The sequence below is a fragment of the Lycorma delicatula genome, chromosome 2, assembly GCF_047948215.1.
Source record: "Lycorma delicatula isolate Av1 chromosome 2, ASM4794821v1, whole genome shotgun sequence".
NCBI classification, from domain to species: Eukaryota; Metazoa; Arthropoda; class Insecta; order Hemiptera; family Fulgoridae; genus Lycorma; species Lycorma delicatula.
In genome coordinates, this window is record NC_134456.1 from 96309095 (window position 1) to 96331951 (window position 22857).

Genomic DNA, 22857 nt, shown 5'->3' on the forward strand with positions numbered 1-22857 from the left:
CAGCCATCTTTAGAGAAGAAGAATCTATTCTTCTTTAGGCAACATATTGCCCAAACCTGTTCTATTGTATATGTATTACAATTTGGGTCAACCATAAAAGACCCTCATTTTAAAGTTTCGTTTTGAAAACAAAAAAAAAATTAAACAGTTTCTGATATGTTTAAGAATGTGCAACTATAATTTAAAATGCTCATTAAGACTGTAATTACAGCATTAGTAACAGATATCAATTGATACAACATGATACATATGGTAACATTGATTCATGTATTCTAATGGATGCAGATAGAACTCTAAACAGAAAACTGTGTAAAAGTACAGAGAATCATGTAAGACTTAAAATTAATTAGTCATAATACCAAAAAATTAAAACAAAAGGAAAATATATTGTTTATAAGTATAAAACACACTAAATACGTACTGTATACTGCATTATTTTGGATGCAATAAATCTTAATTACAATTTATTGAAGGCCCTTTGTTTTAAATATTTTCTTTGTTACTTTATTTCATTCTGCATTACTTCTACTCTATTTATCATAACAAAAAAGAAATGGTCTTCCAATGTATGGATTATCCATCAACTACAACCTTTCTTTTTAATTACCCATCTACTTGGAAGTACAGAGTTTACTTGCGTAAACTTCATTTTTTCTTATTTTACATTCTAAGATAAATAATAGAAATATTTTATTATATATCTGATGTGTTTTAGCGTGTATTTTAATAATGAGGAAGATGAACTGATAATGAAAATATACCAGGCCCTTGCTAGGTAACAAACCAGATATCTACTGATCTAGAAGCTAACATTTTAACCAAACATGGAGTAGAAAGTCTGAAGTTTTATTATTAGTCTTGTAAAAATTGTATTATGGATGTCATATATATCTTTAGTAGCTGACAGGGTACGTCTACCCATTTTAGTAAATATATGACAAGCGAGCGGTTGGGACATGTAACCCAATGGTGTATGGCACCACACTTAGTCCGCTCATGCTGTTAGGTAAGCTCTAGGAGCTATGGATACTGGTCGCTAAACTGTTCAACGCTCAGTAGCTGCTTGTGGCACAGACATTCAGTTTTATGCTTTAGGGCGACCGAATGGGGTGGTGGCAGGAGAAATGACAAGCAAACCAATTAGTCTCGTATATATTTGCTTTTAACACTGAAAGAAGTTTTTAAATATATTCACGATACCTCAGAACTCAAAGAATGAAAATTAAAAAGTAATATTAACTAGTAAAATAATATAAACATGTTTATCTATGTGTTATTTCTTCTAAAGAAGGGATCCAAGTTTCATTAGATAGTGAGACAAAATTATTGCATGCGTATACTAATTTTCAAGTCGAATTATTGATAATGAGTATAAATATAAGACAGACCAAAATTGAAATATAAACTACAGGGTGTAAAAAAAAGAATATCAGGGTTTCAAAGATACTTATAATATCTGTTAACTTTAACATCTCTTTAATTTGAAGTAATGAATCACAAATAAAATGAAAAAGTAACTCATACAGTTTTTTCCTACAAGTATTCAATGTGAGCACCATTTGCTATGCGACACATCAAACTCATATTTAAGTACAGGATAAGTTTGTCTCATACTTGAAATCAGCATGTCTGGAGAAATGGAAGTGATCAACTGCTTCAATCTTTTGCGTCAAATTTAGTAATCAATAGGTACTGGAGGCACATACACAAAATTCTTTATAAAACTCTAAAGAAAAAAATCACAAAACAGACAGGGTGACCTTGGGGGCCTTTGCAAACAAGCTCTATCATTGGGTTTGTGCTGACCAATTTAGCGGTTCAGGAAAATGTCATCAAACCGATCCTGTAGAGTTATGCCGGTAAGGAGGTGCACCATTTATTGCCTAATAAAATTCTCTGGCTTGCAGTTGGAGGAAAGAGCCATGTAGGCAGAATATTAAACTAAGCAACTCTTGTTACCATTCTTTTGTCAAAAAAGAACAGTCCCTAAACTTGCCATTGAAATATTGCACAGAAAACACTAATTTTGGGAAGCCCCTTCACACTAAGATTTCATGGTTTTCTGATCCCTGATATGGATATTACGTGTGTTAACCTTTATATAAGATGAAATGTTGAACTATTGCTAAACACAATAGTGTTAAGAAGAAAGTCATAGTCTACATGCTGAGGCAGTTCAATTGTGAAATCGGCATGCACAGTGTAGTCAGCAGGTTCAAAGCTTATAACGGCTGTAAACAATATGGATGCAAATGTAAGAGTTTCCATAAAAACATTCCACACTGTCATCACCAGCATTTGAGGCTGGCCTTCCTAACTAATTTTTTAGGGTTATGCTGGAAAGGTTCCCTGACACATTCAACACTTTCTTCAGAAACCTTCAGTTGTGCCATACTCTTTCCCTTTACATAGACATCTGGTTGTTTCAAATCGATTTTGCCATCAAGAAATGTTATTGTAACTTGAAGAATCACAATTAAACTTTCTACAGAATGTACATTGAACTATAGATTCACATTTAGCAAACTCGAAACACATAAATCTTTCTGTTCAGGAGTCGCCACCTTGCTAATGGCACTTCAAGTGGAAAAATAGGGAATCAATATACAGACATGTAAAATTATCCTTTTTGCTCTTTGAATCTACCCATAAATCACACCTCATCCAATACATATTATAACAAAATTAAAACCTCAGCATTCTTTTTTGTAAATCTGATATTTCTTGGAAAAATGTTAAAACTTGTAAAAAAGTTTGCTTAAAACCATCCATAAACATATGTGTCATGAAATAACTATAAAAACTGTACAGAAATACAATTATCATCCCAACAGATGAATATAGAAAATACAATTCCTTACTTTTCTAAAAAATAAAGAGAATGAAACAAAGGCTAAATGAAAAAGCAGATAGAAATATCGCTAAAAACATTACTGATTGTTTTACAAACAGCATAAAATTTAACTCTTGCCTTACTGATAAAGCTGAAAATTATTACCTTTTTGATCTAACTTTCTTAAAACGCAACAAAATTTTTTTACAAAACTACCAATTAAAATGTTTATAAGCAGGAGGGATGGGCATTGCACAGCAATGGTAGTTTGATCTAAGGAAATTTTCCAGTATTACACCTTACGGGCAGTAGTTTGAAATACTTTGTTGCAATATAATATAGAATGACTTCCATTGTATCAAATGATGATGATGATGTGAGTTGGAGTGGCACTCTGTCTGTTGGCACCCACCATGCAAAATTTATACATCGAGTCTAACCCCATTCAGTTATATTTAAATATTAATTAATCTCAATAATCTTCCCAGCCACAATTCTGTAAATGGAGTTTAATTAGCAACACAACTTGACCTCACGATTCATGAATTAAGATGCTACAGGTATACTTATTATAGTGAAAGCTGTTCAAAATGGACCCTGAACACGACAGAAACCTTCCCATTTTGGAAAATAATATTGTTCCCGTTAAAAAAAAAAGGAAAAATCAATTTAAATCATCCTACATAATACAGAACCTTCATAACACGGAAACAGAAATTTAGGCACCCTGAAAAATACATAAAATATACTATATGAACTATGGATATTAAGGAAGGAAAATTTGTTAATTTATCAGAATTTTTAGAAGGTGATTAAAATTGACAGTAGCCTATAAGAAAGCTTTGACAGATTTATGTGAATTAGTAGTTGAACACGCAAGCAGAGAACAGCTATAGTGGTGTCATACACATTCCACAAAAAAAGTCATTGTTTACAATGCGACAATTTGTCTATGCTTCTTTTCTGTCAGTACTACAGTCGGGTTTACTTGCTTGTAAACTAGTCATGTATGTCAACTTGCCCAATGTTCGTGTTAGTTTTTTACTGGGTAACAATTAATGTGTTTGTGTTTTATTGTATTCTTGTGTCTGTATCTTATTTCTGCACCTTACTGTGTACATATTGGTTTATTGTAATTTTATAAATTGTTTTGTTTTAAAATTCACCAAAATGTCTTGTAAAAATACTGCTTTAACACTAAACAAAAAAGTTATTGAACTAAAAAACAAAGATATATTGACTGTATGTCAGTTAATGGATAAGTTTAAGAGCAGAAAGAATCAGATCTACAACACTTTAAAAAATAGCAATAATTATGGATAAGCGGTTAAAAGGAAATGGGAATATGAAAAGAACTGTTATGGGAATGGTTTGTTAGCAGTATATCTAAACAATAGCCAATTTCTGACCTTATTTTACAAAGCCAAGCTTTGCTGTTAGCTAAAAAATGAAAAAAAACCTGACTTTAAAGCTTCTAATGGATGGCAAGAAAGTTTTAAAAATAGACATAACATCATTTGGAATGAAGTTTGCGGAGAAGCAAGCAATGTCGATAAGTCTGTAGTTAAGGGATGGGGGACAAAACTTTCTATCATTCTGGCAGGCTAAAATCAAAATGACATTTTTAACTGTAATAAAACAGTAATATTATTTAGAACTTTGCCAACTAAAATGCTAGCATTAAAAGGAGAAAAATGTGTTGGTGAAAAGATGCCAAAAGAACTTCTTACTGTCCTTCTTTGGGCAAACAAGGCTGGGGCAAACAACTTCTAAAACCGCTCATCATAGGTAAATCAGCAAGATCACAGTGTTTTTCTCACATTAACGTTAATAGATTTCCTGTGACTTGGCGATTTAACCAAAAAGCTCGGATGATTTCTATAATGGAGAAGTGGCTGAACAATTTTAATTCTAAAATGAAAATTCAAAACCACTGTGCTCTGTTATTCCTTGATAATGCTATTTGTTATCTTCATATCATTTGTCTAATGTTAAATTAATCTGGTTTGCTAACACCATAAGCATCACACAATCATCGGATTAGAGTGTGATTTACACCATCAAAATCCTCTATAGAAGAATGATGTTGCAATTGATTATTATGAAAATGAATGGTATATGATGAGTGATAATGAGCTCGTGAAATTAATTTCACAACTTGATGCTGCCTACTGGATTCATGAAGATAAAAAATGTAAAGAGGAAACTGTAACAAAATGTTTTAAAAAAGTTAAATTCTTATCACTTCTAGGTGCAACAATTGTAGTTTTAGATGAAGCAAAGGAAAAATATGAGAATTTTAAAAGATCTGTGCAATATTAATGAATTTGAAATAGATGTTGATACATATACGAGGTGCGACAATAAAGTAATGAGACTGATGTGAAAGAAAATGTTGCTTACCGTTTTAGTCATGTTTAGTGTTGTCTCCTTCAAAGTAGTTCTCCTCTGATTGCACACACTTATTCCAGCGCTTCTGCCATTGATGGTAACATTTCTGGAACTCATCTTCTGTAATATCCTCCAAGACCCTCGTCACAGCTTTTTGGACATCTTGTGTTGTTTGAAAATGGTGTCCCTTGACCACCATTTTGACTCTTGGAAATAGAAAAAAGTCGCACGGAGCGATATCTGGTGAATAAGGTGGCTGTGGTAGTACTGAAATCTGTTTTGAGGTTAAACATTGCTGTACTGACATAGCAGTATGGGATGGCGCATTATCGTGATGCAGAATCCAATTATCAGCAATGTTGGCACGGACACGAAGAACTCGTTTACGAAGTCTTTCTAAAATCTCTTTGTAGAAATATTGGTTAACTGTTTGTCCAGGAGGCACCCACTCTTTATGAACAATTCCCTTGGAATCGAAGAAGCACACAAGTATGCATTTCACTTTTGACTTCGACATGCGAGCTTTTTTTGGTCTGGCTGATCCTTTTGAGCACCATTGCGAACTTTGGCGTTTTGTCTCTGGATCGTATTGAAAAAACCAACCTTCATCACCAGTGATAATAAGGCTCAACAAATCTGGATTGAATTCCGTTTGCTCTAACAGATCGGCTGCCACATTTTTCCGTGTTTCTTGCTGTTGTTGTGTGAGATTTTTGGGGACCATTTTTGCACAAATCTTTCTCATACCAAGATCTTAAGTTAATATTAGACGAACCGTTTCTCGATTGATGTTGAGTTCTTCTGCAATCATTTTCACAGATCAGATCAGATCGTACGATTTCATGCACCCTGGTCAAGTTGACATCTGTCCGTGAGGTTGATGGTCGTCCACTGCAGTCTTCATCTTCAACATTTGTTCTGCCTTCACTAAAAATTTTATGTCACCGAAAAACTTGAGCTCTTGACATAACCTCCTCTCCAAAAGCCTTCTGAAGCTTACCATAAGTTGTCGTTGCGTTTTCACCCAATTTCGCAAAGTAATGGCATACCGTTGCGCAATATTTTGCGGTCTCATTTCTGTGACGAGAGACACAAACACGTGTTCACTTATTTCAGCACAACTCACGACTGAGCAGTTGCATCAATGTGCCGCTTGGATTAGAAGTAGCTTATAGACCAAGGTCAAAGATGGTGTGCCTATGCAAGCTGCAAGGTTGCCACATCTTGCAAAGAAAAATCAGTTTCATTACTTTATTGTCGCACCTCATATAAACTCTGACAGTGATTTGGTTACCAGTATTACGACTAACAATGCAACTAAGTTGGTTTTGTCAGTTCCATAGGAAGATAATGATGACACTAAACTGCCAACTGACAAAAATGAAGAAGACTGTATCGAATGTGGTGATTCAACAAGTAACACGAAGATCCCATCAAAATATACTTGTACTTCGATGCACTCCAAAGCTTAAGTGACTTACAGAAGTTTGCCGCAAAAAAACTGTACAGAATTTTCGGAGTATTTGGGCAAAGCACATATTTCTTTAGAATAGCATGTTGATAAAGAAAAGACAAAGCAGGTAACATTGGTTGACACATGGAAATTACACAAATAATCGTGATAAATATGTAATGTAATCATACATACTGTATTTTTGAAAAATTGTGTTTTTATAGCTAATTAGTATCACTTTAATTTGTAATAAAAATATCCGGTAAGCTTACAAACTGAATCATTTTAATCAATTATATACTGTATTATTCCAGTGGATTACAGCGTTCTAGGCATGTTGTGTATTCTTAGCATGATGCATTATTATTTAGCACACAGTACATTAATCATTACTGTTATGAGTGGATAAAATGGAAACCTCTCCAAAATGGAAAAAAAATCCAATCCCATTGGTTTTCGTTTTGAACACTATATACAAATAAGGAATGAAACTAAATACGTACCTTGAATGAATGAATTGATGAAATATGCAAATAAAACTGGAATAAAATAAATGCAAATAAATTCTGGAATATTGTATAAATCAACCAATCAACCAATAGTGTTACTATACTGTGAATTTTTCAGTTAGGTGAGTTGAACTTCCTTTTTATTTCTATTATTTAAAATTAAAAAAATTATTTCATTTTGGTAATAAAGATAATTAATATTAAAAATAATCCAGTAATTGTGAATACGCATTATAGATAATGAATTATTTATTTACTTTTTTTTAATTAATTATATGTTCAATGCGGCATAGATATTTTTGTTACTGGGTTTAATTTAAAATAAAAATTATTATTATTTATTCTTGCTAAACATATTTATTGTCTATATTACTATTTCTACAACTATTATATTAATTATATTTAATATAATATATATATATATATATATTTGTAGAATTTTTTTTTGCCATTAGCCATTTGACTGGTTTGATGCAGCTCTCCAAGATTCCCTATCTAATGCCAGTCGTTTTATTTCAGTATATACCCTACATCCTACGTATATATTATTATTATTATTATATTATATAAATTATATTATTTTTATAAATAATATGAATATATTTTGTAGATATTTAAATGCATACATTTACAAGTACTTTCTCCCTAAAACTTTATATCTAGTTAAAAAAATAAGTAATAAGTAATTCTGGATATACAATTTTTTATAATTGTTAATTGGAATGCTTAATGAACATACAATTATGGATATATACATTAATATATACTAGCATCCCTCCGTAGCAGCTTTGCCTGCACTATATGGTTACTTATTACATTCCTCATTGTGGTCAACTTTTTTTTTTTTTGTCAAGTTACCAGAAGCAGGTGCAGCAAGTCATGCTACTCGACAGTAACAGTGGCAGTGAATGTGTTGGTTGAGCTGCCGTGGTGTACACTGTTGCACCCCTTAAAAAATTGAAATTCAGAAAATCCCAAAAATGGTTTTTAAATACATACGTGAAGAAAGAATATCCACATGCCCAAAAAAAATTGAGTATCCTATCATGGCTTTGCCTGTGCTGTATGATTAATTGCGTTTCCTGTGGCAGTCAGGGAGTATTTAGCCAGTCATAGCTCACTTTGCTCACTATTCCTGTCTACCCAGAAGGCTCTGCCCCTTAAACCCTGCTGTGTTTATTAAACTTATGCCTGTGAAAATAATAATGATAAATAAAAATTAAAGCCTGTTCAATTTATAAAAATTTTAGTGTACTGTAATTTCTTTACAGCAACAGTTTGGTCAGCGCAGAATCCAAAATTTTGAGTGATCTAAGATTGTGGGTTTCAAAACAGTTGGCCTCCATCCTAACAAAAATTAGTTATAACTGATTACCCATAGTTATGGGTAAAAATGTATTTTGCTCAAACATCACCTCCTAGTGGTGTTTGTAATTCATTTTTTAGTCAAGTAACTGGAGGCAGGTGCCGTCAGTTGCATTGCACACATACAGGAACAGTGGCTATGTTGGTTGAGCCACTGCACCATACAAAGTCACACCCTTTAAAGAATTAAGAAAAAAAAAGAAAAAATGGATTTTAGATATTTATGTGACAAGTATTTGCAAGTCCCCAATCTAGTGAATATCTTGTTTAGTATAGTCAGAAATGGGGAAAATTTGTAATCATTGTTCAGATATTTTACCTTTCTTCACTCCTTTTAAGGTCAAATTTAAAAAAATATAAAATTGGTTTTTAGATATATTTACATGAAAATTACACACACCAAAAATTAAGTTGATATATTCATTTGTTACCACAAAATTAAAAAAAACTAAAAATTCATTTTAACCCTTTAAATTCAGAGTTTCAAAAAATCTAGAAATTAGATTTTGTATATATATATATATATATGAAGACTATATACACCAAAAATCAAACTAATACCTTCTACCTTCATTTCTTACTGAGAAATTAAAAACATAGTAAATTTCATTGTTACTCTATTTTAACCCTTTAAATTTGAAATTTCACAAAATGCTTTCTTAGTGTGCAATTACATCGTAAGAATAATGTGTATACAAATTTTCATTAATTTATTTTCAGTATTTTTGCCGGGCGTTACTGAAACAGTCAGTCAGGACAAGTTTCTTTATAGGTACAGATATATTTGTTTTTTGAATACCATGCACTGAAACTGTACAAAATATTGTTTAATTTTGGTGATCTATAAGAACTGGTTTATAAGACATTGTTTTGGCCATCGGCATTTTACTTATTTTACTCTGCTTCATACCATTTTTCAATTTCCAGGATGCTATTCTCCTGTGACATTCTCGGTGTTGCAGAACCACCAAATTGTATGAGATGTGCATCTTATTAATAACCAAACTAAATTTTTGAATACCTAATACAAATGAGAAATTATATTTACTTATCAACAGTTAACAATGTATTTGCATTTATTCATGGTATATAAATAACCAGCATCCCTGTCATGGCTTCGCCGAACTTTATGGTTACTCCCGTTTCCCAACATGATCAGGGGATGTTTAGCCTTTCTTTCTTTTTCCTGTAATTACCTTTCAGATAATATTTCAGAGGATGAATGAGGATGATATGTATGAGTGTAAATGAAGTGTAGTCTTGTACTGTTTCAGTTCTATCATTCCTGAGATGAGTGGTTAATTTAACCCAACCACTAAAGAACACCGGTATCCATGATCTGGTATGCAAATCCTTGTAAAAATAACTGACTTTACTAGGACTTGAACGCTGGAACTCTCGACTTCCAGATTAGCTTATTTGGGAAGACGCATTCACCACTAGACCAAACCGGTGGATAGGGGATGTTTAGCCAGTCAGGGCTTGCTTCACTCACCCTTCCTGTCTAGCCAGGGGGCTCACAGTTCATTTCCTTATGTTCATTAACCAAATGCTTGCGAGAATATTAATAATAAATAAAAATTAAAGTCTGTTCAATTTATAAAAACTATCAGTATATTGTAATTTCTTCAGAGCAATAGTCTGGTCATTTCAGAAACCATTAATTGGTTTTTAGACTTCCTGTTGCAGCTTCACTCATGAAATATATAATCAGAATTACAAACATAAATTACCATCACAATGTTACAAATCTCATAAAGATTGATTTAATAGCATAAAACGACAAAAATGTAAAAAAATAGTTTATGTTTATTTTACCCCTTAAAATATTAAAATTCAAAAAACCTGAAAATGGCTTTTAAATATTTAATCCTTTGTAAAATAAAGTAAAATAGCATTTTAAATACTTTATTAGATTTTTATAAAATATTAATTACAAGGGTAAGTCAATATTATCTGCAATTTAGTTATATTTTTCTTTATGTTGGTAGTACTGCCGTGTAGATGACGCATGCATGGCTTAATTGTTGTTATGTCTGTGCAGGTTTGATGCTGCTAGGTTAGTTCCATTAATGCTGCCCTGCCGTTAACCATGGCTGTTCCGCTTTCTGTTTGGACCAAAGAAGAGCAACGTTGAGCGATCCGTTTTTTGTGATCGGAAGGTGTATCAGGGACTAAAATTCATCGAAGACTTTCAGTATGGTACGGGAACAGTGTGTTGCCGCAACGGAGTGTCTACAAACGGATTGAAAAATTCAAAAACGGTCGCAAAAGTGTTACGCACGACGAAGGAGCTGGACGACCATTTACCGCCACAAATGAGGAAAACATTGAGCGTGCACGGTTTTATTAGATAGACGAGAAGTAACTATTGATGAAGTGGCACATCGTCTGCAAATTAGTCATGGTTCTGCCTATGAAATCATCAAAACAGAATTGGGTTTCACAAGTTTGTGCAAGATGGGTCCCAACAAAACTCACAGTCGCATAAACAAACGCGCTTGGACATGTGCCAAAAACATTTGGATCGCTATGGTAACGAACGGGATGTCTTCTTAGACAGAATCATCACCGGTGACGAAACATGGATCCATCATTACGACCCGGAGAGTAACCGGCAGAGTATGGAAAGGAAACATTCACCTTGCAAAAAAAGTTCAAGACCCAACCATCCGCAGGAAAACTGATGCTTATGGTTTTTTGGGACCCACGAGGCCCAGAACTGGAACATTATGAGGAAAGGGGCATGACAATAAATAGTGCGCATTACAGTGAGATGCTTACTGCCAAACTGAAGCCTGCAATTCAAAGCAAACGCTGAGGGCTGCTGTTGAAAGATGTGTTGTTGCACGACAACGCCTGTCCACACTGCTGAAACGCTCCAAAAACTCAACTTTGAAGTACTGGCTCATCCTCCGTATAGTCCTGATCTTGCCCCTTCCGACTACCACTTGTTTGGTCCACTCTTAGAGGCGCTAAGGGGCCGTCGATTTACCTCGGATGAAACAGTGAAAGAAGCGGTGCATTCCTGGCTTGCAGCTCAAGCGAAAATATTCTTTTATGAGAGCACCAGGAAGCTTGTGCAATGATGGATCAAGTGCATTGAAATGCAAGGGGACTATCTTGAAAAATGATGTATATGTAAGTTTCTATTTGTATTGCAATAAAATTTAAAACTACATTGTGGATAATAATTGACTTACCATCATAAAAAAAAAAAATACTACCTCTTTCTAGCTCTATGATAGTCTCCACTGATGAGCTTGTTATGGGTAAAGTACCTAAAACAACCTTCAAATTTCAATAAAAATATTGTTAAAAAAAATCATTTAGCTTGGCTGGGGTGGTCTTGTTTTTTAAAAAAAGGTTTGGGTAAGAGTAACCATTTTTTCTTATTACTGAACCAGTAAGTGAATACCCATTTAATTTTCTATGGTTGAGGTAATTATTTGGATGGAAATATTTTTCTGACTATAAAAATGTTTTATCATAGGAACCGTAGATTAAACATTGGAGTTCTATTAACCTTTTTAGTCTTGTAATCAATAACTTGAACTCATTTTACAATTTAATTTTTTTAATTTCAAAATAAGCACCATGAACATTTCCTACTATGAAAATATTTTTCAAATTTTGTAGTACTGAATATATACAGTAAACAATTAATATCTGTCAATAATGGCTAGAATATGTTTTATTTTTATGTTATTTTTGCATTCCACATACAGCTATATTACAAAGACTTTTGCATCAATTGTTTCAATTTATGTCCATTATTTCAATTTATGTCAATTCTAATATCTATATAGGTTATTGGTTGGGGTTACTGTTCATATTGTTTCTTATAGGATATAACCTGATTAACATAACTTGAATGAATATATTTTAACTAGACGAGACAATTTGAAAGTTTAGTCTTCCATTTTTCCAATTAAAATAATTACCCGCGTGACATCCCTTCTAAAGAAAAATAAATCTTTGGTTTTACATTAAAAATGGGAGATATAAAAAAGCAATGGGATTTAAGTTTAACCTATTTGCCTTCCATTTAAACTTTTTAGATGTAAACCCTTGGATTCATTTTAGTAAAAAAAAAATTCCAGTAAGGGTTTCTTCTCTCACCTTACAAGGGACATCTTTTAATATATTAGATTGTAAAAAAAAACCCGTAAATCGATTAACAGTGCAAAACATCACAGGAAATAAATTTTAAACAGTTTATATACAAAATTTTGACTGAAGGTTTCCTTCCAGGTAATAAACAAGACCCAGAGAAACATTGGGTAGTTTAGTTTATGCAATATAAAAGAACAGAAAATACAACATGAAGGACATACATATGCAGAAAAACATAGTTCTTTTTCATCATACATATCCCTATCATAGTGGGAATGGGGGGGGAGGTTTGCTTATTGTTCACAAGTTGCAATGTACACATTAGGAATAATAACAAACTGTTTAAACAAAACTATTAAGCAGGAAGCTCATCAATTTATATCAGAATCTTTTACAATCTGTTTCTTCCTTAAGCAAAGCTGGTAAGTGATTATGTAATTTAACATCAGCCAAGTATATTTCTAAAAATGCAACTGTGTTCAAGAGAATCATGGCCGAAAAAAAAACTGTTAAAAAAATACTTGCCCGCTGGGTTTTATTGGGTTCAAAAACATTTTGGGCTTTATTCAGCACTGAAATTTTGCTCCAATTTAGTTTTAATAATTTCATGACCATTAAGAGCACACAAATAAATGCCTTAAATATTTCAAGACAAATAACTGATAAATTAAACAATCTTATGTTGCAGCCTGTATTGTGTGTTTGTTTAGCTATAAATTTGTAATTTTAGTTACATTTTATCTGCCATCTTCCTTTTAGCTGCTTTTATGATTATGTGGTGGTAACACTGCGTACAATTTCCCTGAATTTAATACTTTGCTATTAATTAAGTTGTAAAAATTAGATCTCTTGATAGTAAAGCTCTTTTATGTTAATAATGAAGCCTTCAATGTAGCTTCTAGTAAAGGGACTAAAGATATGAAAACACATTGCAGCCTGGTCATGTTGGTCTTCATCGCTTCAGTTAAATGGGGAAACTGCTTGATTCTACCTCAGATAAGGTCAATAGAAATATAAAAATTGAATTGCAGGAAGTTAACTATATTATAGTTCTTCAAAATAGATGGTTAAATATCAAGAATAACCCAATAATAGTAACAAGTATTCATAAAGGGCAGCAGGAATTTCTATTAAATGCAGTTGATTGTGAAGCTAATCAAAAAACAGCTGAATATTGTGCTAAGTTTTTAAAACATTCAATTAAAATGTGTGAGAAGTTCCAGAAAAATGTATTTGCTATGTGCACTGACAATGAAAATAAAATGGTAAAAATGTGACAGCTTTTAAAAATATATATGCCTGACATATTGACATATAGTTAGCTATTCAACTCATTATGTGAACTTATTAAAAGTAATACCAAAAATGTAATAAAACATATAGCAGATATTCACAAATATTTTTAGAGCCATCATCAACCACACAATTGCTTAAGAGAAAAGAAAAACTTATGACACAGCTCCCAAATGCCACTAGTTGGAATATTCAATGCAAGACTGTTTAAGAACCTTCATTGACAATACTACAAAATATGTGGAGATTGTAACACAACATTAAGAAGTTCCTGATACATAACCAAAATTCTGGAAAATGTGATAATTTACAAGGAAGCCACGCTCTTCTTCTGACAGCTTCCAGAGGTTTGTAGTGTTGGACCTTTTTAAGCAAGTACCACAAATATTTCTCAGGCTGTTGAAGTGTACATCGATCACCTTGAAAATTCAGACATAGAACCTTACAAAAATCTGATAAGAAAGAGGAAAGAGCAAGCGCTAAAGCCACTCCATTATCTTGCTAACCTATTAGATCACAGATTTAGAGGAGTGAGAATACCTGCAGACGAAGAAGAAAAGGCTGAGATTGGCTAGAATCTTGTCCAAAATGGGTCACAAATCATGTCTTTTAGCATAGTAGATTCTGATTATTTTCCTGCTGGAAAAATAATGGAATTAAAAACAGCCAATAAGAGAACTTGTCAAAGGGATCTATTTCTTTCATAAAACGCCTCCTTTCTTGTCGCTGCAGCCATTGAAAGGACACTCCACTTGTGGGCACTCCACTTATGAGTTTGTATGGTAAAAAATGAAAAAAACTTTTAGGAGAGGAAAATGCCAAGAAATTAGTGAAAGTGTACTTTCTTCCATATGAAAAAATGACTAAATTTTTGTTATTTAAATTACCAACAAAGTTTCAACACAAATATTTTTCATAAATCGTATGGAAAAGTTTCTATTTTTATAGGTACTAGGTTACTAACATTTTATAAGTATTAAAAGATTTTCAGAGTAAATACATTGTTATATTAAATAATTATGATGTAATTGTCTGTATGAATCTAACAAAAAAAAACCATGTCAATAGTATGTCAAATGTGAGCTATAAAAAAGTGGGTTTTACTGGGATTTTTAAGTTTGTTTAAAAAACCCACCTGAATCTTTATAGGTCAGGTTAAATTATGCAAACCATGGAATGGTTTGCATAATAGTAAGTCTTCTAAAGACTTACTTAAATTGAAATGATCCAGTAAATAGTTGACATATTTATTTTATAAATATAAATGGAAGACAGCAGACGTATCTGACAACAATGTGCATTTTCAACCCATTAATATTTAACATTCTTTTTTTGGCAATCTGAATATTCCATTCTTCTCTACAGAATCTCCTCAATGAAAAATACCAAAGCAACATAAACTGAGATGAGTGGGGCTCTAATTAGTCAATAAAGCTTTTTTTATTGATATTCAAAACCTATTTTGGGAGAAAGTTGACATGTGATTTTCAAACTGAAGTTTTTATCAATGAAAATACCCAGAGATTTAATCTTTTATATTCTCATTTACGTCTAAACCATTAACATAATTGTTTCCCTTAGAGTATCAGTGATGATCTCAAATATCAATACTTTGATTTAAAATCAATACCACAGAGATATTAGCACATAAAAAGCATTTAACTAGATACAGGAAATAAGGGTGGTTAATCGTAAAAATTAAAAAAAAACCCAAATAATAAGATCTGGGGCATGCTTGATACATCTTCCCAACCACAGGATTCAATAGATTCATTATGTGAATGAATAAAAACGTTTTATAATGATCTATCTCTTACGCAAGATTTTTAACAAATTTAGAAAAGGATAACGTCTAATCTCTAATGTCACCAGTGATCTAACTCAGGCATTAATATATAGTAATCAAAAAATCAGAACACTTTTAAAAATGGTCTGTAATTTACTACAATTCAAAGTCAAGTCAAATCACAGTATCCATCAGTTCTGGACTAGCTGACATAATTGAAAAGCCTTTTACTATACCCAAATGGTTTTACAGTAGTATTTCATAATTTATAAATAACTAAAACGGATTTTTTTTTCAAAAAAACATTTGAAAAGGCAGGAGTTGCTGATACTACTCATTAATTTCCAAGACTATATTTTTTGCTTTTCTCCTGGCTATAGCTCTATTGTTCCTGCAGCAGTGTAACTAGAAAGGTAATGTATAGAGATCAACCATCATTTTTGGTACCAAGCGACAATTACAGAATTTTCAAAACTCCCTTGTCCAAAATCTATGTACAGAGTACTGATGGTATTAAATTTTAGATAAAATTAAAAAAAGAGGAGGTAGTTTTGAATTTTTTATTAATATAAAATTGAGAAATAGTACAATGAAAGTAGTTATTTCAAATTCCAAAATTTAAGTCAACTGCAGTTGGGGGGATGATATTTACCAGTAACGGATTAATTTTTGACCCACATCAAACAAGATGGGATACTATTTTTTTTTATACCAACATTATTACACCAAACTAACCCAACCATTTATATAGAAGAAGTAAATAATAACTCCAATAAACGTTTAAGCCCAAACCACAATGGGAGTGAACAGGTATCATACTTAAAATATCAAATTTTTAAACCTTAATTTTTAAAATTTGAAAATCCAACTGTATCTAGTTTTAATGCAGACAACATAGAATTTTTTTAAAAAAGGATCCCATGAAATCTTACTAAATTAAAACTTCAAACAATTAAAAAAAATTTATTTTTTATATAATTTATCTGTTTTTCTTTTTTAAGTTATGGCTGTAATTATAAAAGTTATACGAGATACGTGTTGAGCAAGGGAGTCAAAAAATGCCCATATATTTTTTAATAAAAATTTTGATTTTTTTTTGTTGTAATTATACTCTATACTACAATATAATTTCTAAAGTAAAAACATTTGATCAAGGGTCAAACTAGACCCAAATTTTTTACTGAACATTTTGATCATTTTCACAACTGTATTCTAAATACTGCTTAATTAAGTCATTAATATTTACAAACCTTACGGCATATTTGAAATAAAATTTTTCGACTGTAAATCTAGGAAAGTTGTGCAACTCCTTGCTGGCTTTTTCAAAAAGTATAATCAATTTAGCAAAGTCTACTGGTTATTGTTTAGAAAATACATATTTTCTCTATTAACCATAGATTAAAATTGAACATGTTTTAAACTTAATGTCAATGGTTGAGTTTTTTAAAATCCAGTTTCTTTGCAGCAACTCATTTTTCTACAGGACTTTGGTACCTTTAAAAATAAGTTAAAAATTAAACAATATTATTACTCTGCATAAGGTGGGCTTAATATCACATACTGTATTAGGGAAGATGTTAAAAAAACACCTAACTTGAATAATTAAAATTAGTACACTAAACCAGATTAAAATCTCAGAATCAAATATTAGTGTATTTTTTCAAATTTCATACTTTACATTATGTTTAAAAGGTGAGATGCTTTGTAACAGCATTTAAAATAAAACCTACAAAGTAGTCAATAATCAAATTTATGGCAACATAGTGCGTTTGAATTTTGGAAAAAAAATATAGTAGGACTACCAGGATTACAATAAATGATGTAAACATTAAGTGAAGAGTTAAGTATTATTAGAGTTAACATAAAATTAATGTTCAGGTCTCCAGTGCAAATGAGAAAGTATCCTTCTCTGTGAAATACATTTAATACATTATCTACAAAAATCCGTTAAATTTACATTAATGTAAACTGTACAGAAACGAGTTAATAAATAAAATAAGTAAGAATAATAATAATTTTAAACTCTTTATCGACTAATTAAACATCCTAATAATTAATTCAACATCACTGCTAGTAGTTTTTTTAAGTCCATGCAATAAATTAACTTTCAATGTTTAATTTCATTGTAATCTACTCATATGTATTAAACAGTAAGTTATTCTTCATAAATGGTATATTATTCTGAATATTTTTGTTTTTTTTTTTATTTTGAAGTGGAGAACATGGGCACAGTTTTTAGTAGAAAATGTTTGGCAGTACATAAAAAACAAATTTTTCCAGCAGAAGCATTACAAACAAAAAAAAAGTCTCTATTTTACACTATTCATGGAGTTTATAAATTGTTCACTTCATAAATATATTCTTATGAACAATAAGTCATGAAAAATAAAATATAATTCTACTTTTTCAATGCAACAGTAAGAATAAATTAATAAGTTTATTCTACAATATAATATGCTGAATATATTGTCACCAAATGGCTCCGATGGCAAATAAAGAAAATTTGCACACATTTCACAAACAACAATCATAAATAATATTTTTTAAATTATGAGTCAGTCAGTTTACATAAGAAATGGTGTAACCCATCAAGAAAATTAATAATGACATGATAGTATGATTATATGGAAAAATATAAATTCAGTATTAGTGCAGGCAGTACATCTTTGTCAATCAATAACAAATCATCCAATGCAGAATTAAAATATAATTGTAAAATTTACTTATTTTTTGTCACAGTCTTACCACATTTATAGAAATGGTTTAATAATCAAATTTTGATGGTACAATGTAAATATGATTGCATCATTTACTTATATAAATCATAATGGCTGCTCTTAAATTAATTATGCCTCAGTGATCAAATTTTAATGACTTCACAAATGGTCTATGAAAATTTTAGATTTTTGTAATGAGTGACCATTCTTAGGGTTACTTCAGTTTGAGTATAGCAGAGTTTAAGAAAATTATAACACTTTAGGCTTCTAAAAAAAAAAAGCAAGGATATATATAATACCCAGGTCTCAGACTTTTTCAGGAAGTACTCTAGTTTTCTCCAAAAATTATTTCAAAAGATGAGATTTCTTTTGATAAATTTTCTTCAGTATAGGCCCAAAATATGCTCTGGTATGATTAATTAAAGTTTCCACACACCTCAAAAAAGTGCAAAACTGGCCGATGAACGTTTACAAAATAGATATTAAAAAAATATTTAACATTTTATAGAAACAATAAATTTTATAACAAAGTACTTTTAGGTAATGTCCTAAATACAAAAATATTTAGTATTTAAATAATATATAGATCATCTGAAATGGATATTTGAATCCAATCTAAACATGACACACATTTAAGGAAACATATCTTATAAAAAAGTGAAAACTAAATTGGATATCTGCTATACTGTAAGTAGTATTGAAGATGACAAAATTGTGTAATTAACTAAAATAAAAGTTCTAGACTCTCATTTACGATTATAATTGTATGAAAAACATAGCAAATGACTTTATTTGTTCTAAAAATAATACAGATTAGTAAAAAGTAAAATTTTGAAATCCAAGTAAATTATATAAAACAGCTGTCAATTTACAACTTATTAATGCTAAAGCAATTAAATTACTTATCACCTTCAGAAAATGTTTAAAACCAAATTATAGTTGGCTAAACATAGGAAAATAAGAAAAAGTATACATCTGAACAGTAGCCAATACAGAAAAAAAAAATTCAAGTTCTTCTGACTAGACAGTTAGGTCCCCAGTAAATACGTTATGAAATTTGAATAAAAGTATAAAAAAAATATATAAAATAAGCACACGATTTTGTAGGAGGCGCATCTTCAAGAGATTAGCATCTGCAGTAACCAGTGACATTTAAAAATAATTCATTATCTGTAGTTCATAAACAAAAAAAAGATAGCTTACATCATAAAAATTAACAAAATTTCACTGTTAATTCACCACTTCTCCATGGAATTTTTATCTGATAGATGAGATCTGAAATAAATAAAATATATGTGCGCATATATTCCTAAATTCCTAACAGGTCGTTCCTACGGTCACGGTTAATAAAGAAATCATTATTAACAACCAAATTATTTTTCAATATATTTCTGTACCTGTTTATTTATAACTGACAAAATTATCGAAATTTCCGTAATTTTACACAAAATACAATTAGCCCTGCTTTCAACACTGTATTACACGATTAACACCGGTTACAAAATCGATTTTGACAGCCGGACGTCATCTGTTCACCAGAGAGCTCAAAATGAAACCGAACAATCAAAATAATTTTATTGATATTAGAATATAATAGTGGTGAATAAGTTATAACATATGAATTAATTTTTCTATTTAAATAATAGATAAATGAAGGTAGACCTGCATAATTTTGTAAGTATGATCAGTCAATATATTCGTACTTATAAGCAACATATCAGCAAAATTAGTTGTTAATTATTGCTATTCTAAAATGGTATTAGAAAGCATCTTTAAAACAAATGATTAAACAGGAAGAAAATTAAACTCTCGTTTATTGAAATATCGTTATTTTAAAAATATTAGAAAAATAAACTACCCAAAACTTAATCATAATGAATAATTATATTTATTATGAACACTGTGAAAGTTTAATCGGTGAACGATTACATAAAATAAAAGTACGATAATAAGAATTGATAGCTTTTAAATTTTCCAAATAATCCCAGGAGTTTGACAATAAGATGCAAGCTTGACATAGTAAGTGCTGCTAATAGTGGCAGATTTTTGTAATCAGTTTTCGTTTCTCTCGATCACGGTCTTTTCAGTTACGGTAAAGCTGTGTTGAAGGTTGTAGTTTGGTTGTTGGTTAATTTTGGTGGCAAAAAAGAATGGCTCTGTTTCGTATTTCAGCTTCAAAATTTATAGAATTACATCAGGTAATGGACGAAATAAAATTTTAGAAAAATGTTATTAAATACATATCATGATAAATATTTAACATCGAATTATTCGATCAGATAATCTTATTCTGTTAAAATAACACTTTTTTATTATAACTCATTTGTTAATAAAAATTACATGCGTTCTAATTCGTTGTTTTTTTTTTAATTTTTATTATTAATGTATAAATATTTCTTGATTCGTTTTTCATTACATTAGCTTCAGTAAGGTCATGGTTTTAACGTGCTTTTACCTTAACGTAGTGTGGTATTGGTCCTGTTATTAAATTGAGGTTATTCAGAGAATTCACTTATCTGTCGAAAACAGTGATTGTATTTTTCTCTGTATTTTGCTTCCATTTTCACCCATTCTTACCGTTAAAATTTGTTCAAAACCGGAGACATTACTGAAGTTAATAATACTCTTACTAATACTAAGTTAATATACATATACGTGAATCTCCAAAATTTACTACTTTTAATTTTTAACTTTATCCACTTTTCAGTAGAAGAATAATAAGAACCAAAGGGCATATATATATATATATATATGTGCTTGAAGGATTTATTTGTGCTCTACTTCAGTTTTTCAGTATCCTATTCTGATGGACAGAATCTAAATGACTTGAATTTATTTGTTAAATCTATCCACGAATTGCATAGTTTAATAATACATTATATATATATATATATATATATACACACATACAAATGCTAAAAAAATAATTCACTATATATAAAAAATATACATGCACAAATCAAAGAATATAATTATGTTTTTATTATATTGACATTCTGTTGAACATTTTTATAATGATTACAAACACTTTATTATTCAATTTTTATAAAATCTATGTATTCATTCTTAAGCAAAAATAGAAGGTGCATCTTACTGTTTTATTTATTCTTGAAGGGACGCTTTCATTTGCTACTCTGGTAAATTGTATGAATTTTAAAAAGAACGTATATATATATATATATATATATATATATATATATATATATATACACACATACAAATGCTAAAAAAATAATTCACTATATATAAAAAATATACATGCACAAATCAAAGAATATAATTATGTTTTTATTATATTGACATTCTGTTGAACATTTTTATAATGATTACAAACACTTTATTATTCAATTTTTATAAAATCTATGTATTCATTCTTAAGCAAAAATAGAAGGTGCATCTTACTGTTTTATTTATTCTTGAAGGGACGCTTTCATTTGCTACTCTGGTAAATTGTATGAATTTTAAAAAGAACGTGCAAGTTAAAAATTTATAAATAAAAAAACTATTATTTTATTTCTTAAATGGCTGTTTTATAAATGATTTTTATTTAACTTAAATGCTGTTAATAAAATTCAGCATCTTATAAGAAAGGATCTGATACTGGAAGTACCTTAAAGAATGAATTTTAATAAAAAATAAAGAATGAATGTAATTAAAAAGTAAATTATATCTTTTTATATTTACTGCAGAAGGTGAATTTGTGAAGTTGATTAAAATGATATGTTCTTATTCCTGTAATCTATTTACTTCTGTTTATATATATGTATATACACATACGTATTCTATTTTACAAGAGTTTAACTTAAAAAAATTATAGTAGTAGTCATAGTATTGCCTGTATGTATCAGAAAGGGGTCATATATTTCAAGGTTATGACAAAGCCTTGTTGAAATTACTACTTGTTCATATTTGTTATTCTAGCTATTATTTGATGTTAATTAATGTTTTCTTTTTTGCCCATGATATTTTTTATTGAGTCATTTACTTGACTATCTTGACCAAGAATTAATTTTGAACTTGTAAGAATTAAAAGAATTTTTCTTCTAAGTTTTTTCTGAAATATTGAGTTGTGAAACGAGATATTTTATGTGATAGTCATTAATAAGTGTAATCTAGAATTTACAGTAGTTGAGGTTCAATTGCTAATATATTCATACCTTATTTATATCTTCTGAAACCGTTTATATCATCTTGTACTTTTGTGATTATTTATCGTGATAAATTGTTCATTATTGTTGTAAATTATTAATCATCTCGAGAACCAGAACAGAAACATCACATTTTTTTATGTAATCTGTTTAAAAAATGTGGATTCCTGTTCACATTTAAGAAATCTGAATGCAATATTTCATTTTGGCATATGTTGGGAGGGAATTGCCTTAGTTCTAGCACGT

General features: G+C 30.3%; 2 protein-coding genes across 5 annotated transcripts in view; one reads left to right on the forward strand and one right to left on the reverse strand.

Annotated features, from left to right (window-relative positions):
* The window catches only part of LOC142319034 (secernin-2), a 46053-nt gene extending 26060 nt beyond the window's left edge, over positions 1 to 19993 (reverse strand). For 2 of the 4 annotated variants that reach the window (XM_075355862.1, XM_075355859.1), the window contains exon 1: positions 19667 to 19987. The gene's annotated coding sequence lies outside the window, so the exon portion shown is untranslated. Of the gene's footprint in view, positions 1 to 8185; positions 8378 to 19666 lie in introns of all 4 variants that reach the window. The other 2 variants (XM_075355861.1, XM_075355860.1) reach the window with 2 other exon arrangements.
* A 509-nt stretch (positions 19994 to 20502) lies between these two features.
* kdn (citrate synthase) overlaps positions 20503 to 22857 on the forward strand; it is an 82770-nt gene continuing 80415 nt past the window's right edge. The window contains exon 1 of the mRNA XM_075355863.1: positions 20503 to 20661. Within this exon, the coding sequence (XP_075211978.1) occupies positions 20614 to 20661 (48 nt within the window). The 5' untranslated portion in view covers positions 20503 to 20613. The remainder of the gene's footprint in view (positions 20662 to 22857) is intronic.